At 39.3% G+C, this 15378-nt stretch overlaps 1 protein-coding gene across 1 annotated transcript in view; it reads right to left on the reverse strand.

Moving 5' to 3' along the window:
- The window catches only part of kcnh8 (potassium voltage-gated channel, subfamily H (eag-related), member 8), a 113534-nt gene that overhangs the window by 53989 nt on the left and 44167 nt on the right, over positions 1 to 15378 (reverse strand). The window contains 3 exon segments of the mRNA XM_037693651.1: positions 4640 to 4844; positions 14165 to 14322; positions 14405 to 14642. Of these exon segments, the coding sequence (XP_037549579.1) occupies positions 4640 to 4844; positions 14165 to 14322; positions 14405 to 14642 (601 nt within the window).

Consider the following 15378-nt stretch of genomic DNA (forward strand, 5'->3'; position numbering starts at 1 on the left):
CAGCTGGTCAGGACACTCTATGGCACCCTTGTAGATGGTGCACATGATGGGGATTGGAGCTCCAGCTCTTTTCGGCTTGCGGAAAAAGTAGAGGCGCTGGTGAGCCTTCTTGGCCAGTGATGCAGTGTTCCTGCTCCAGGACAGGTCCTCTGAGACGTGCACTCCCAGAAACTTGGTGCTGCTCACTCTCTACACACTAGTACTATTGCTGGTCAGAGGAGCATGCTGGGCATGCATCTTCCTGAAGTCCACAACAATCTCCTTTGTCTTATCCACGTTCAGAGAGAGATTGTTGTGTCCGCACCACAAGGCCAGGCGGCTCACCTCGTTCCTGTAGTCTGTCTTCATTGTTGCTGATGAGACCCACCACAGTTGTATCATCTGCAAACTTGACAAAGTAGTTGGAGCTGTATGATGGTGTGCAGTCGTGTGTCAGCAGGGTGAATAGAAGTGGGCTCAGCACACATCCTTGGGGGGCTCCTGTATTCACTGTGATGGTGCTGGATGTGTTACTGCCGACCCGTACTGCCTGTGGTCTCCTGGTCAGGAAGTCTAGCAGCCAGTTACACAATGAGGTGTTCAGCCACAGACTGTCCAGTTTTAGGATGAGCTGTTGGGGGATGATGGTGTTGAATTCTGAGCTGAAGTCAATGAACAGCATTCTAACATAGGAGTCCTTAGTGTCCAGATGTGTGAGGGCTGTGTGGAGGGCAGAGGAGATGGCGTCGTAGGTCGAACGATTTGGCCGATATGCAAACTGGAAGGGATCTAGGGAGGCAGGAAGGACAGAGTGGATGTGCTTCATGACTTGCCGTTCGAAGCACTTCATCAAGATGGGGGTGAGTGCCACCAGACGATAGTCATTGAGGCAGGAAGGCAATGCCTTCTTTGGGACAGGGGTGATGGTGGTGGCTTTGAAACAGGTGGGGACGATGGTCTGACTCAGCGAGATGTTAAAGATATCCGCGAAGACCGCTGCAAGTTCCACTGCACAGTCCTTCAGCACACGACCAGGTATGTTGTCAGGACCAGAAGCTTTTCGGGCGTTGATCTTGATGAATGATTGCCTTATGCTGTCCGTGGACAGCGTCAGCACCTGGTCATCGGGAGACGACCTGATTCAACCTTGTTAGATTCTTGAATATCTCCAGAAATCATTTGGGATCAAATACGCTAAAATAAAACCTGTATATGCTCTGTGCCACAAACTTTTGGTTCAGTCTTTCCATTTGGAAGACAGTAACCAAAGGAATGAATTATTTAGCATATTGTTCAATGAGAACTGTTGTAAGTACTTAAAAATTGAACTTACACTTTCACTCTTCCAACTTTACAACTGAAGTCGATGGAACTACAAAAGAACATGCATGTTCCAGAGGTCCAAGGTCAATATGAGATCAAAGTCCTGCTTGACTCCTGATCTTCATGTAAAAAAAAAAAAAGTAAATACCAGCATTCCAGTTTATTTTTTATATATGTCACAAAGATTTAGACCAAAACTGGTGGTGATGACTGGAGATATTCAGAGAAACAGTGAAGTGTGAAGTTCTGTAAACTCTAGATAATGCATGCATGAACAAAATGTATAACTTTTATTATTCCAAACTAAATTTGTAATGCAAAAACATGATCAATCTACAAAGTTTTCACTACATCAGTAATCTGTATGCCCCGAAGACTACTGAATATCCTGATGCATGCTCAATAATCCAGGTAGATAAATCTAACAAGTTTGAGTCATTACCAGTTTGTTGCAGTTCCTCAGTCTGAAGTAGTCCTTCAAAATCAGAATCAGAATCAGAATAAACTTTATTGGCATTGCACCGAGATACAACGCGAATATGTATGTACAGTCGTCCGAAGATGGGCGGAGTGCACAAAGCTGCGGCTAAAAATAATCAGCGCGGCCTTCTTATTCTTATTCAGAATAATGTTTTGCTTAGATAAGAAAAGGAAAGAAAAACATGAGGAGAGACGGTATAAAAAAAAAGATCTCTCACACCGTGTCCTAGACAGGGCACGATTTGAGGCATCAAAAAAACCTACCACAGCAAAGCAACATAAACAGATGTTATACATTTACATATAGGCGGTGAAAACATTGTATTTTTAAGGGAAAGACGTAGCATAGTCCAGAGCCCCCCCTCAGCCATTGTCCAGATAAGAGGTGACGTTCATCTTCAGCTCAGTTGAGGTTCTGTTACATGTCCACGGCCTTGGGGAAGGGAGGGGTGAGGAGACAGTCAAATCATCTTTGTTGTTTTCAAAACATTCCAGGAGGAGTTGAGATAAGTCCGGCATCAAGGCCACAGTTTGGGTCAGGTAGAACTCGTGAATTGTTGTTTCTGCCATTAAAGTCTCGCTGGTACATATTCTCTGAAAACTGGAAACTCTGGAAACTCCAAAACAGCCAAATTGATCCTTTACTCCAAAAGTTGAGCTCACAGCTTTCTCCAAGATTATTCCCATCATTCATGAGTGCTGCCAGGAAGATCACAGTCCTGATAACAGCTGCTCCAACTCCCTGTCACAGCTCCACATTCAGTCCGAGCACTGTCAAGCTTCAACACCTCCACACGAATTTGTAGACAACCAGATTCCAACAAACCCAAAACAGTAGAATCCAGTTGTCATCATGAATCCAATTTATCCTTCCGAGTTCAGAGTGTCCTCCTTACCCTGACTCCTGTCGGGAGAAGTTGATCGATTTTGTTGAGAGACCAGCTGATCCTTCCAATTAAGAGGTATGCAGGAAAAAAAAAAGAGGCTTTTTAAGGGCCTTCGGATAAACAGTTACCGTACTTTCCGCCATACACGCCGCACCACCGTATAAGTGGCATCAGTCCAAACATCATCATCATCAGCTTAATTTATAAAGCATTTTAACACAGTCACAGCTGAAACAAAGTGCTGAACATCAGTTAACAACAAATATGTCTAATAAAGTGGAAAATAAACATAAATACATTGCTTCACTGTATAAGTTGCATCTATTTTGCGTCACCATTGACCACCTGGAAACGTGGGCCGGTGTTGTGCCAAAAATCGATTGGCTGCCAAATGGTGGCCACGGGAGCAAGCACAAGAGGACTTTAACAAAAAATTAACAAGATTAACACTTAAAAACAATTATTTGTTTGCTTGACATTATAGTAAAGGTGTGACTCAGTTGAACTTTTCTTTAATAAATTTACTTTCATGGTCAAATCAGCTGCATTTCACCTGGGCGACGCAGCAAAATGCAGCTGATTTGACGTTTGCTCCAGGAGTTCCACAGCAAGATGAAAGTGGCCTCTGTGGCAAGCCAAGTGTCTCATTAATAGCCACTTTTACCTATTAATGAGACACTTGGCTTTCCATAAAACTCGAGCGTCCTCTAGCGACTGAAAATGGTAGTGTTCAATATTTTCCATGTCAGAATGAATGAAATTGTCAGATCTCACACAAAAATTGGGTTATAAATATAAAAAAAACATACATTAGTCATTTTGCTGTATATGTCGCAGGACATGCTAATTTATGCACAAAGGTGTGACTTATACAGAAAAAAATAAACAGTAAACATTTCAACAAAGAGCAATCCGTCCAGACGACCGGATTCAACCTTGTTAGATTCTTGAATATCTTCAGAAATCATTTGGGATCAAAAGCGTTAAAATAAAACCTGTAAAACAAACAGCAGCACTCCAGCTGACTGTTTCTCAGATGTAAATTGATGGAAAGAATAGACTTTAATCTCAGACTGGTTAAAGGTTAAACCAAAACCAGTGACATAGAATGTGACCATTCTCTCAATGCCACAGATTTAAATGCATGTCGATGAATTGGTATAGTATTTTAACCAACAACGTATTTGTACAAACTGTTTATAACAAGTAACAGTTGTCTACGACTCTTTAAAAACTTCTGCTGTTGATCTGACGTGAGTTAAATGGAAAATCCAGGGATACCAAGAGCTAATTAACAATACCTGGCTGCTACATCTATCCTGACTGGAAGAAGTCATGTTCTTTAAACTTGCATGATTTGAAAACACTCAATTCTGCTTCTGGCAGAGCAATTTCAGGAGACGTGTGGATGGAAATGAGAGAATAAAGAAGGCAAAACAACAAGTAATGCTAAATTGTTGGTGCAGAAAGATCTTCCATTATCTGTGTCGAAAATATCCCAAAAACTAAAGTGTGTAAAAAAAAAGGAATTTCTTTTATACATTAACATAATCCTGATATGCACATGGATGGATAGATACATGAAGAATATCATTGTTGTGTTTGTTATTTTGTTGCTTTTGCTGTTTTTGTAGAATTTCCCTCACCGTTGAGCTCTGATTCTTTTATGATGAAAAACCCCAGTAAAGTTTTCTCTCTTTTTTCTTTAGTCATGGCATGTAAAGATTACATTTCAGTTAGTTCTCCTGAACAACGAACATAAAATTCTAGTTTAAAAAAGGCATTAAGCAATAATAGAGCAGTAACAGTGTCACACTGGTTTTTAGGACAATTTCCAACAGCAGACCTGCTGTGCTGAAAGCACTGAGGATAAAACTTACAAGAAATGACTTTGGCTTTAACACCAAGGGAGCTCGTAGGCATTCTTGGCTTCAGGGGTAACAACCGGCATGATTTTTGCAGGTGCTCACCAATATCCCAGTGGTAGGCGTTGGCTTCCATCTCCATTTTCCCAATAATGTACCAGATGCAGGCCATCCAGTGTGCCAGAAGGGCAAACATGGACATGAGCAGAGTCAGGACCACGGTGCTGTGCTGCGAGTAGCGGTCCATCTTCTGCAGGAGCCTCAGCAAACGAAGCAGACGCACGGTCTTTAACAGGTGCACCACAGACACCTAAAAACAGAAGGGTTTACCATTACACATCACAAAATGAGGCCTGAAAGGGTGGCAAAGTGTTACAATTCACTTTTTTGTTTGCATGATTTTATTTAAAATAAATCAAATGTTAAAATGACGTGACATATTTCACCATAAGATCTATTTTTGATCATTATGATAAATAAGAAATTTGAACATTCTGGCCTAACGGCATACTTGAAGCAGCTCTTATGGTTCCCACAATTTCGTTCCACCATATGCACCACATGTGGCAGCAACATTTTGGATCAACTGAAGTCTTTTTAAAGAAGTATTTAGACATCCAGATAACAAACCATTGCAATAGTCCAGTCTAGACGTGACAAATGCAAGAACCAGTTTTTCTGCATCATTTTAAGATAATAAATTTCTAATTTTAGTGATATCACACAGGTGGAAGAGCGTGGTTCTAGTAATGTTTTTAATGTGGGGGATAAAAGACATGTCCTGATCAAAAATAACACCAAGATTTTTAACATTAGAGCTGGAGGACAGATTAATGCCATCTAAGGAGAGAGAAAGACTGAAAAATTCATTCCTAAGGTGCTCAGGTCCAAAAACTAAAACCTCAGTCTTGTCTGTGTTCAAAAGCAGAAAATTTAGAGTCATCCATGTTTTTATGTATTTAAGACAAGTCTAAGTAGCTGATTGGATTCACTGGGTTTCATGGACAAATATAACTGTGTATCATCAGCATAACAATTAAAATTTATCCCATGCTGTTTAATAGTGTTACCTAATGGGAGCATAAATAAGGTAAAGAGTATTTGTCCAAGCACTGAATCTTGAGGAACTCCATGACTAACTTTGGTGTAATGTAGTGCACAAATGCCAAAGCATGAAAAGATAACATGCCACTGCAATGACAAAACTGCAGTAACGTATCTTGTGATAAGGACAGTAAGGCTTTTCAAGGAAATTTGTCTAATTTTTGCCAATTTTAAAAGATCAAAACAGTCACTTAAATGTTTTACAATGTCCTGCTTACAGGCGTCTGAAACTGCAAAATAAACTTAAATAGACAAAGCACACTACAAAGGTTTTTTCTTTAACACACAATAAATCTCAAGGAAAGTAAAATGCAGCTTCATAAACACACAGTAAAAAAACTAAGAGGCACTTCTAATGATGTCTCATGCTCTCCCCAGCGTGAACAACTCCTCAAACGTTCTCCCTTTCCATAATTAGAACTTGACTACTCCTTGTAAACATTTTCACAGTAAGATCTATATGAAGATATACTGATGGAGGACCCTTGACTGTAAAAATACCAATTAGGGCAATCAGGCTTTTGCTCGTAAGATTGTTCGTTCTTTTGGATTTCAGTCTTCGCCTTCAACAGTAAGATGTTCTACTGTCTTTTTATTAATTTTATTAATAACTGTGGCTAAAGCACCATGAAGATTTCTTATACTTTACATGTTAAGTATCATTTCATCAGTTTTCTACTGTTAGGTGCAAGAAGACTTGGACATATTATGGTCTGTGACTGATACGATTTGCATCTCGACACTCTGACAATGATTTGATACATCAGATGGTGTAGGGCACAAACCAGTGCCACATGACCCAACTCACACAGTTCAATTCATTAATTACCATTATACATGTTTACGTTGTCTCAGAATATTCCAGTGCACCTTCATTGCACCTTTAACATCATTAATTAACATAAATAAAATATGCACTTGCAGTAACTCGGCAGTGAAAATGCACTTTTGTTACATTATGAGCAGTTGGGCTATAAGTGAAAGTTAACCTTTTACAAAAGCTTCTTTATAACTGCCTACAAAAGGGATTCTTAAAAACTATTTTAATTCCTTTACTCGTTGCTGTAAACATCAGTCTCTCGTCTTCAATTACTTAGAAAAACAAGAACCAAAATAATTAAAATAAAGTAATTTCAAAACACCTTTTGACAAATGTTTTTCAGATCATTGCACATAAAATGACCCCATCAATTATACTTTTAGTAGTGGAAGTGTAACAGTACTTTGTGCAATTGTTACTTTTGCTTTAGTACTAGAATTATATTTAGTGTATGTTTGCATTTTGCTACCTTTTTAGGACAGTAACCTCGTCAGGACTGGCGGTCCTTATTGAATGAACGTGTGCGTGCATGAGTGCATGTGTCTGTGTGTGTCTGTGCAAACGTAAATCGACTCACCACATTCTCACTTTCCTTTTGTGCAACAGCATTAGAGTAAACACATCCATAATTTAGCAATATTCTGTTTTTATTTACTGCAATTGCAGTCAGAGTGAAACTGTGTGTATATAAATTTTGTATTGTTTTATTTTATTATTCTATGTATTTATTTTATTCCTATAACCTGTTTGTTAGGATCAGGCCTAAAATAGTTTTGTTGCCTGCCTTTGCACTCAAAAATATTATGCAGTTATTCTCCCAGCCTTTAGAGGTCATATTTCCTGACCTCTAACTAGTCATAATTCATGGTGAAAATAAACTATGGAGCTGTTATTGGAAGGTTGACCACCTTCCTCAGACAATTTAGTCAACAAGACTATTATCTTGGCTATAAACATTAGCATGTATGCACATTTAAAGGAACTAATCATGAATGCTGGGCTAGGTCATCCAGGACATGGTAAATCCAGAAAAAAATGTATTAAAAAACAAACCAGCTTGACTTCTGTTCTGTTAAAGTAAGTAAGTAAACTTTATTTATATAGCACTTTTCATAGATAAAATCACAAAGTGCTTTACAGAAATGCAGATAGAGGCTTAAAATAAAACACAGACAGTAAGAAAAGCTGATAAAACCAGAAGTCAAACAGTCAGCTAAAATCTTGTCTGAATAAAAATGTCTTGAGCTGCATGAAGAGGCGTTCCACAGCCTGGGGGCTACGACCTGAAAGGATGGGTCACCTGAGTTTTAAACCAGGTCTTAGGACCTTTAGGAGGTTCAGTGCTGAAGACCAAAGGGTGCAAGCTGGAGAACAAAGGATCAGCATTTCAGTGATGTATTGGGGGACCTGTCCATTTAAAGCTCTAAAATAAAATACTTTTTTCTTCTTCTTCTTCTTTCGGCTGCTCCCTTCTTCAGGGGTCACCACAGCGAAGTAAGCCACACGAAGACTTGGAAATTATTTTTACGCCGGATACCTTTCCTGATGCAACCACAGACCACCGAGCTAACACAGCCCTTTTTGTGGAGTAGAGAGCTGCCATCTAGGGTGCCCGGGGGAGCAGATGGTGGGGGTCCAGAGTGGGGTAAATGAGGGTGGAAACAGGTGTGGGTGCTTCACCAATCCCACCCACATTTTGATGTTGTCGGTATGGGGAGTAGAACCAACGATCTTCTGATCACAGCCCCAAGCTTCTCTAACCTCTGTGCCACCACTCCCACTCTAAAAGTCAAGATTAAAATGTTAAAATTAATTCTAAATTCAAAAGGCAGCCAATGGTGAGAAGGTAAAACCGGTGTGATGCGTGACCTTCTATTAGTTCCTGTTAAAAGCAGCAGCATTCTGGACCAACTGGAGACGAGCGACAGCAGATTTGTTAAAACAAGTAAAAAGAGAATTACAATAATCACATGAGAAGAGTTAGAAACATGAATAATCATCTCCAGGTCAGATTTGGATAACATTGCCCTCAGTTTAGAAATATTTCTCAAATGATAAAAGCAACTTTTTTTTTTACCAGAAGCTTTGAGTGTTTTTCCAAAGACATTGACTGGTCGAACAGAACACCAAGGTTTCTGAGGCTCGGCTGAGAAGAGGAGCTCAGAGAACCGAGGTGTTGTTTGATTCAAGGAACTCTCTGTTCAGGAGCAATGATCAGGGTTTCAGTCTTGCTAGAATTTAACTGAAGGCACTCTAAAAAAGTTAAATCTGGTCCTCTGGACATTCAAAAAAACAAAACGAAGCAAATCAACAAAAAAATGTAGAAACGTTTCGTCTCTCATCCGAGAGGACCAGATTTAACTTTTTTAGATTTTTCTACCTGGATTATTGAGCATGCATCAGGATATTAACTGAAGGCAGTTGTTAGCTAGCCGTGCCTTAATATGGGAGACACAATTTACTCATTCAGCTAACTTCTGAGTCGTAGAAGGAACAGTGCAGTTGAATGTCATCAGCATACAAATGGTAAGACACATGACTGGAGCTACTGATAATCTTTGCAAGGGGAAAGATTATCCATCCGGGGAGCTTTCTCCATTTCCACAACTGGAGAGTGTGAAGTTTCAAACTTTCAAACTGCAAGTGAAGCTCCGTTATGCAACCTAGACTTATGTGAATTGAAAAGGTATTGAGCAAGCTGCTCAAATGGTGAGTGAAAAGTCTTCAATAAGGGAATAGAAGCCCAGTTATTTTGTTTTATTTATTTATCCATTTACTTATTTAGGCAGTTAGTTTGAATACACAAGAGACAAGACGAACAAAAGTGTCTTGTACAAGTTTGTGCCGGTTAGGAAAATATGGTAGATAGTTTGTAATAGAAACATATAATGTATGTTATCGATTTGGTGAGAATTGTGCATCTGAGAGAACAAGAGATGAAGACTACCAGAATCTTTGAACAAGCCCTGGAGAACAGATGTAAAAATCCTTATCAGGGTTGCCCCAGCACTTGTCTTCAGTTTGCTTTATGGTGGTTTTTGCACACTCTTGCTGTGAGAAATAAAGAACTGGTGCAGCACGAGTGGTAATGAAGCCTCCTACAGAGCCCTGGGGAGAAGCTCCGTCTTTCCTCCACTATATATCACCAACCCGCATCCCACCTATGGAGTGAGCAGGCTGTACCACATCGCATTCTGCTCCAACAGCACGAACAGTGAGCTATAAAATGTTCCCAACATGCATCTCCTGCTACTTACTCCTTCATCTTCCCCTTCTGCTGCTTTCATCACACACATGCCATTCACATTCTCATTTGCTCTGCCCATCAAGTGTGAAATTTACATTTTGCTACCTGATTGCTTCCTTTCCAACAGCTTTTTAAGGCAACTTTTGTGTTCATGAGGCTATAACTTTACAGAAATGCTCATTATTTCTCCCCCTGCAGGCTTGCCGTCAGCCCTACAAGTGTACCACAACAGCACGATGGGTCAAGTTTATTTTTATTTATGTAGCTGTACTGGGCCAGTAAGCATGGATAACACTGTTCTCCAGTGAGGCCCAGGAAGTGCAACAGGAGCAGCTTTAATGGTGGGATTTAATAGAACTGGTGGCAACCCATTTTTCCAAACTATCTCAGAAACAGTCCTCCCTGGTCATTTATTGTTCTATTTTTTACATTTCAAGTTAAAATTTGTAGAAATGAAAAAAAGTGTGATAATAGAAACAATTAATTTAAGTCCTAACAAAAGACTTTTCTTAATCTTCATAAATCAATTGTAGTTTTTGACATAAAACCAACCAGGAAGTGACATCCTTGCTCTAATTAAACCATGTGATGACAGTCTTTCTGGGACGATGAACCAAAACAATTAACATTTTGCCCAAAATGAATTGAGGTAAAATGAATTTGTTGTTTCTGCTAACAAACATTTTCCCCAATCCAATCAAAGTACTGTAGAACCATACATACATTATCTACACCCGCTTCTTCCTGTTTAATTTATTTCCTCTCTGGATTTCTTTGTGTGTTCCTCTTCAAATTCAGGGACAAACGCTCCTCCTTTGCCATTTCAGAGACAAAAGAGAACAGGCTAAGGGGAGGCCACATGTTTTGTCCCACTTGATAAGACGTGGTATGGCTCTGATGTCGTACGTCACAACGTAAGGTCTACATCTCGATGTACAGCTGTACGCCATGACATCATTACTGTTCAAAATCGAATAGCTCTTTGAAGGCCACGGATCTTCAAGATACAGTTCCCTTCAAAGAGACATGTGCCCCATCTCATTGGCCTAACCCCAACCATGAATCAACAGTGGGGATTTTAACAGTGGAGATTTTTTTTAACATTTTGTAGCTTTTTATTGCTGAACCACAACTCAAAAACAAGATTGTTCCCTACATCCTGTGCGCCACAACACCTCATCATGCCTAATTTAGAAGATTTTGCGACTTGGTACTGAAAACACAACAGGATTATACAAACTTTGTATATTTTTCAACGTGGCAACGGACTGAATTTGATGGAGGGTCAAATGTTCTTCCATCCATCTATTCACCCACCCATTATCTTTACCTGCTTCTTCCTTTTTGGGTCGCGGGGGTCACTGGTGCCCATACCCAGCAGTCACTGTGCAAGAGGCGTGGGACACCCTGGACAGGTCTCCAGTCCATCACAGGGTCACATAAAGACAAATGAGACAAATAACCATTCACTCTGTCTCTCTCACACCTAGGGACAATTTAGAGTTACTAATCAGTCTAACATGCATGTTTTTGGTCTGTGGGAGGAAACCGGAGTACCTGGAGAAAACCCATGCAACCCAACTCTAGGACAAGCACAAGATAATGGATGGATGGATGGATGAATGGATGGATGCAACTGGTAGAAACTGGGCCAGATCAGCTTATTTTGATTTCAAAGTGGATTTCAGTATAGATCACAAACCTGGTAGTGACTTCCGAGGTCCGTATGAATCTGACGGAGATGGGTGCAATGTGGGTAAAAATGGACGAAAATACAATTTGCATGCCATAGAGAACATTTTTGAAAGTTGATTCACAAACTTTGGTTGCAAAAAATACAGCTGCATAGCTCACCGGTCACAAACTGTCCAGAGGGACAGCAACACAATTTTCTCACAGTGCTGAGTTGCCAACTAGACTCAAACAGCTCCAGTCCAGTGAAACATCACCATGTTTTCAGCATGCAGTCGTCATTGAGATGTGTTTATTTCAAAGTAACTCTCATTGTTGGTTTATTTTTTAATGTAAAGCCTTTCACTAACCATCTAGATGTGCAGAAAACAATTATTACAACATAAAAATAGTGTTAGATGAAAGATAAAATATGTTGTCAAATGAACAAATGAATGAATGTTCCTCAAGAAAAGATAGAAAAAAGCCAGAGAGGCACCAGTTTTCTAGTTATACTAAGAAAAAAATGACCAAAAACAGCAGAAATGACAGACATATATGAGAAATAAATGACAACCGAACACAAGGGATTACCACGACTGAGGGCCGTGTGGCTCGTTTTAGTGATAGATGGCTTCTGCTTTCAAACAGGACAATGAGAAAGCTCCGTCTTTTGAGGGGACATCAGGCAGAACGTTCAGCAATTGTTCCAGTGTTTCCTGCTCTCCGCAGAGGCAGCAGGGGATCCTATGGCCCAGTAGCCTTACATCCAGAACCTGATCCACTGGGAGCTCGTGGTATTTCCATTAATAGAGTCCAGAGCCAAACAGGTTCATTTGCCCAGAGCAGCCTGCCATTCCTCTCTCCTTCCTTTTCTCCGTTCATTTAGAGGAAAAACATTATTTACAACCCTTTTAACCAACCTATGTGTAGCACTTTAAATTATTTTAAATGTCTATTAATTGAACTTACAAATCTAATTATTGGTACCACTTTACAATAAGGCTCCCCTTATAGATGGCTAATACATAGTTTATAGATACATGATTAATTCCTCTATAAACACTTTATAAATAATTAATAACTGTTTATTATGTATTAATTAAGGGCGAGAAAGGGACAAAACTAACAATTTTCTTGCCAAATAGTGAGCCAAATCTGCCACCTCTACATTTCATCTAGAGTTGTTACATTAAACATTTCAGACAGTTACTACCTTGTAAGCACAATAAGCATTTGTAAATCCAATTTTTTTCAAGATGTAATATTACTTGTAAAATCTTATAATGCAGTGATAAAGTGCAGTTTTGTCTCTGTCACCCTTAACTAATGCATAATAAGCAGTTATTAATTATTTATAAAGTGTTTCTAGAGGAATTAATAACATATCTATAAACTATTTATTAGGCATCTATAATGGGAGCCTTATTGTAAAGTGGTACCTAATTATTTAACTGGATTATTGTGAATATTTTCAAGTTGCTGGAAACAAAAACAGCATGATGTGTAAAATGTTGATGAAAGCATGGTTATTCAATTCAATTCAATTTGATTCAATTCAATTCAATTCAATAACCATGCTTTCATCATCATCATGAAAACAAGATTTGTTGCTGTTATTCAAAATATAAATAATTTTCTTCTAAAGATGGCATAATTAATTTGTATTTTTATTTTTACAAACCAATGCATTCTATTTTTTTTATTTACTTTTAACAGAACATTTACACTTTTCTAGAAGTATTGTTCCTCATCATCCTTTAATTGCAAATAATGAGAGTATCTAGTATCCAGTTTTAACAGAACCTCCACAGATGTGCAAGTTGTCCATGTCCAGTGTAAAAACACTTATAATATCCCAAGTGTTGGCTTTAGACTGTGCCTTCATAACAAGCCAGATGGGCTGTATAGTTCTTAGCCCAAAGGATGAGGTGTCATCAGTTTCTTGAGGCTGGAGGACAACTTTCCACTTCACGTGATCTCATTTGTAAATTGAATGGTGTGTTCTCTCCAGTTTTTATGTCACTTCCCTTGCTTTTGTAGAGGCAGATAAAATAAACATGATGTGAAAATGGCTTTAAGATGCATTACTGACCCTACACGTTGAATGTTACCTGGTTTGAAAACACGACTGGATGCATTTGCTCTCTGAAACTGTAAAAGATGACGCTTGTGTGCTCAGTACTGTGTATTCACACCACCCTAACTAAACAGCAGCACGCAGCACAATCAAAACATCTTTTTTTATTCTAAATTAGGAACCAGACAGCAGAAACCTCTATAAGCAACCAATCAAAAGCTCCCTATAGTGCTGTGTTTCAGTGGGGTAATATTGTTCAACCGGGGATGCGACAAAACATCCTTCCTAATTGCTCCAGATAGATTCATCCTCCACTCAACTACTCTTTGGGGGGCCATGTGTTTGACTCTGGCAGAACAGAAAAAGGTTTTAATGATGTGGGTCTGATTGTTTTGTCAGCGCTCGTACAGAATGTGGAATCAATATGCCAAATCCAAGAGACTCTGGGGCAGATCTGGGAACATCTGAGTTGATTATTCTTGTAGCCACGCTACTCTTTTCAGGGACGATTCGTTTAAAAGCGGTTGTTACCGGGCAACACTTCATTCGTGAGATTTTTTTTTTTTTCTTCAGCGCAGCCTTGAAAGTTGTTCTTTATAACATCTTTTTTATTTTTTACAGTTTTGTAAACGTTCTCCAACATTCAACTCGCAGTGATTTACACCGCGACTGCACACAGGGTTCAACCTCGTGAGGTTTGGCACATACCACGCTGACTTTGACGGCGTAGAGCAGGTCAAAGGGCAACGCGGCCACCAGGTCGATGATGAACCACGTGGTCAGGTAATGGATGCAAATCTGTCGAGCGTCGAAGATCACCTGGCCTGACTTGCTGACGTAAGTCGTGCGAAAGTTAAAAACAATGTCTGGAAAGAGAAGAGTGCGGGTTTGGTTATTAAAATGCAGGTAAACGGTTCACACATCAAAATGGTTCAGTCAGCATCCGACCTATGATGAACAGAATCTCTACACCAATGTCGCTGACAGTCGTGCTGCGGGTCACGTCATCATCGTCTCCGATGAAGCACACGTTGTACGGCACCGTCACGGCTACGTAGAACGTAGCGAGCAGAATCAGCCAGTCCCAGCCTGCTTTGAATGTACTGTAGTGGAGTAAGATGAATTTGGACTTCTTGGCATCTGCCACTTTGTACTCTGGTAAGGCAGGCAAATCCCCAAACACGTTCTGAGCAGGAGAAAAACACACATCACACATAGAAAAATCATTAAAATGACTTTGGGTTGAAGATATAACTGATAAAAGTGGTTTCCTGAAATTTAATAAACAATGGTGGTTTCCATTTTATTTTGGGTCAGAACTTTGCGGTACTGAAGAATATAAAATGTTTTTTAAAGAGTTTTACATTAACCAGTAAGTAACTAGGCTGTGTGGTTAAGTTATGGTGTCTGGAAAATAGTAAAAGATTGCTAATGCATTCTGTCGTTTGGGTAAACTGTTAGTTGTTCAACTTGGTTAATTTCCTGTCGGCTCAACAAAGTTCTATTTTATTGCATATTTATTACTTATTGTTTGTTTAATTGGGCGAATATTTACTATTACCTGCGTACACCAAAAACTTTTATTTCAAAGTAAGCATTAAAATGCTGTTTGAATCACAACCTAAAATGATAGTTTGGATTATTTTAGGTGGGGCTTTGTAGAGTTTTTATCAGCAGTCAGTGTCTTACCTGCAGTAGACAGCAGTCAAATAATTTTAGTTTGAATATTTAAACAAGAAAGAAAATAGATAACAGCTTGTTAGACCATTTAAGAGTGAATTTTGACAACTCAAAGCATTTATAGAACTCAATTATAGTAGTCCCTCATAAATTGCGTGGGACCGTACCCTGCAGCCCCGCGATAAGTGAAAAACCGCGAAGTAGGGATAGTAGTACAAGTAGTAAGTAGTAGTTTATTTTAG

This window comes from Nematolebias whitei, chromosome 19 (assembly GCF_014905685.2).
Source record: "Nematolebias whitei isolate Nwh7 chromosome 19, NemWhi1, whole genome shotgun sequence".
NCBI classification, from domain to species: domain Eukaryota; kingdom Metazoa; phylum Chordata; class Actinopteri; order Cyprinodontiformes; family Rivulidae; genus Nematolebias; species Nematolebias whitei.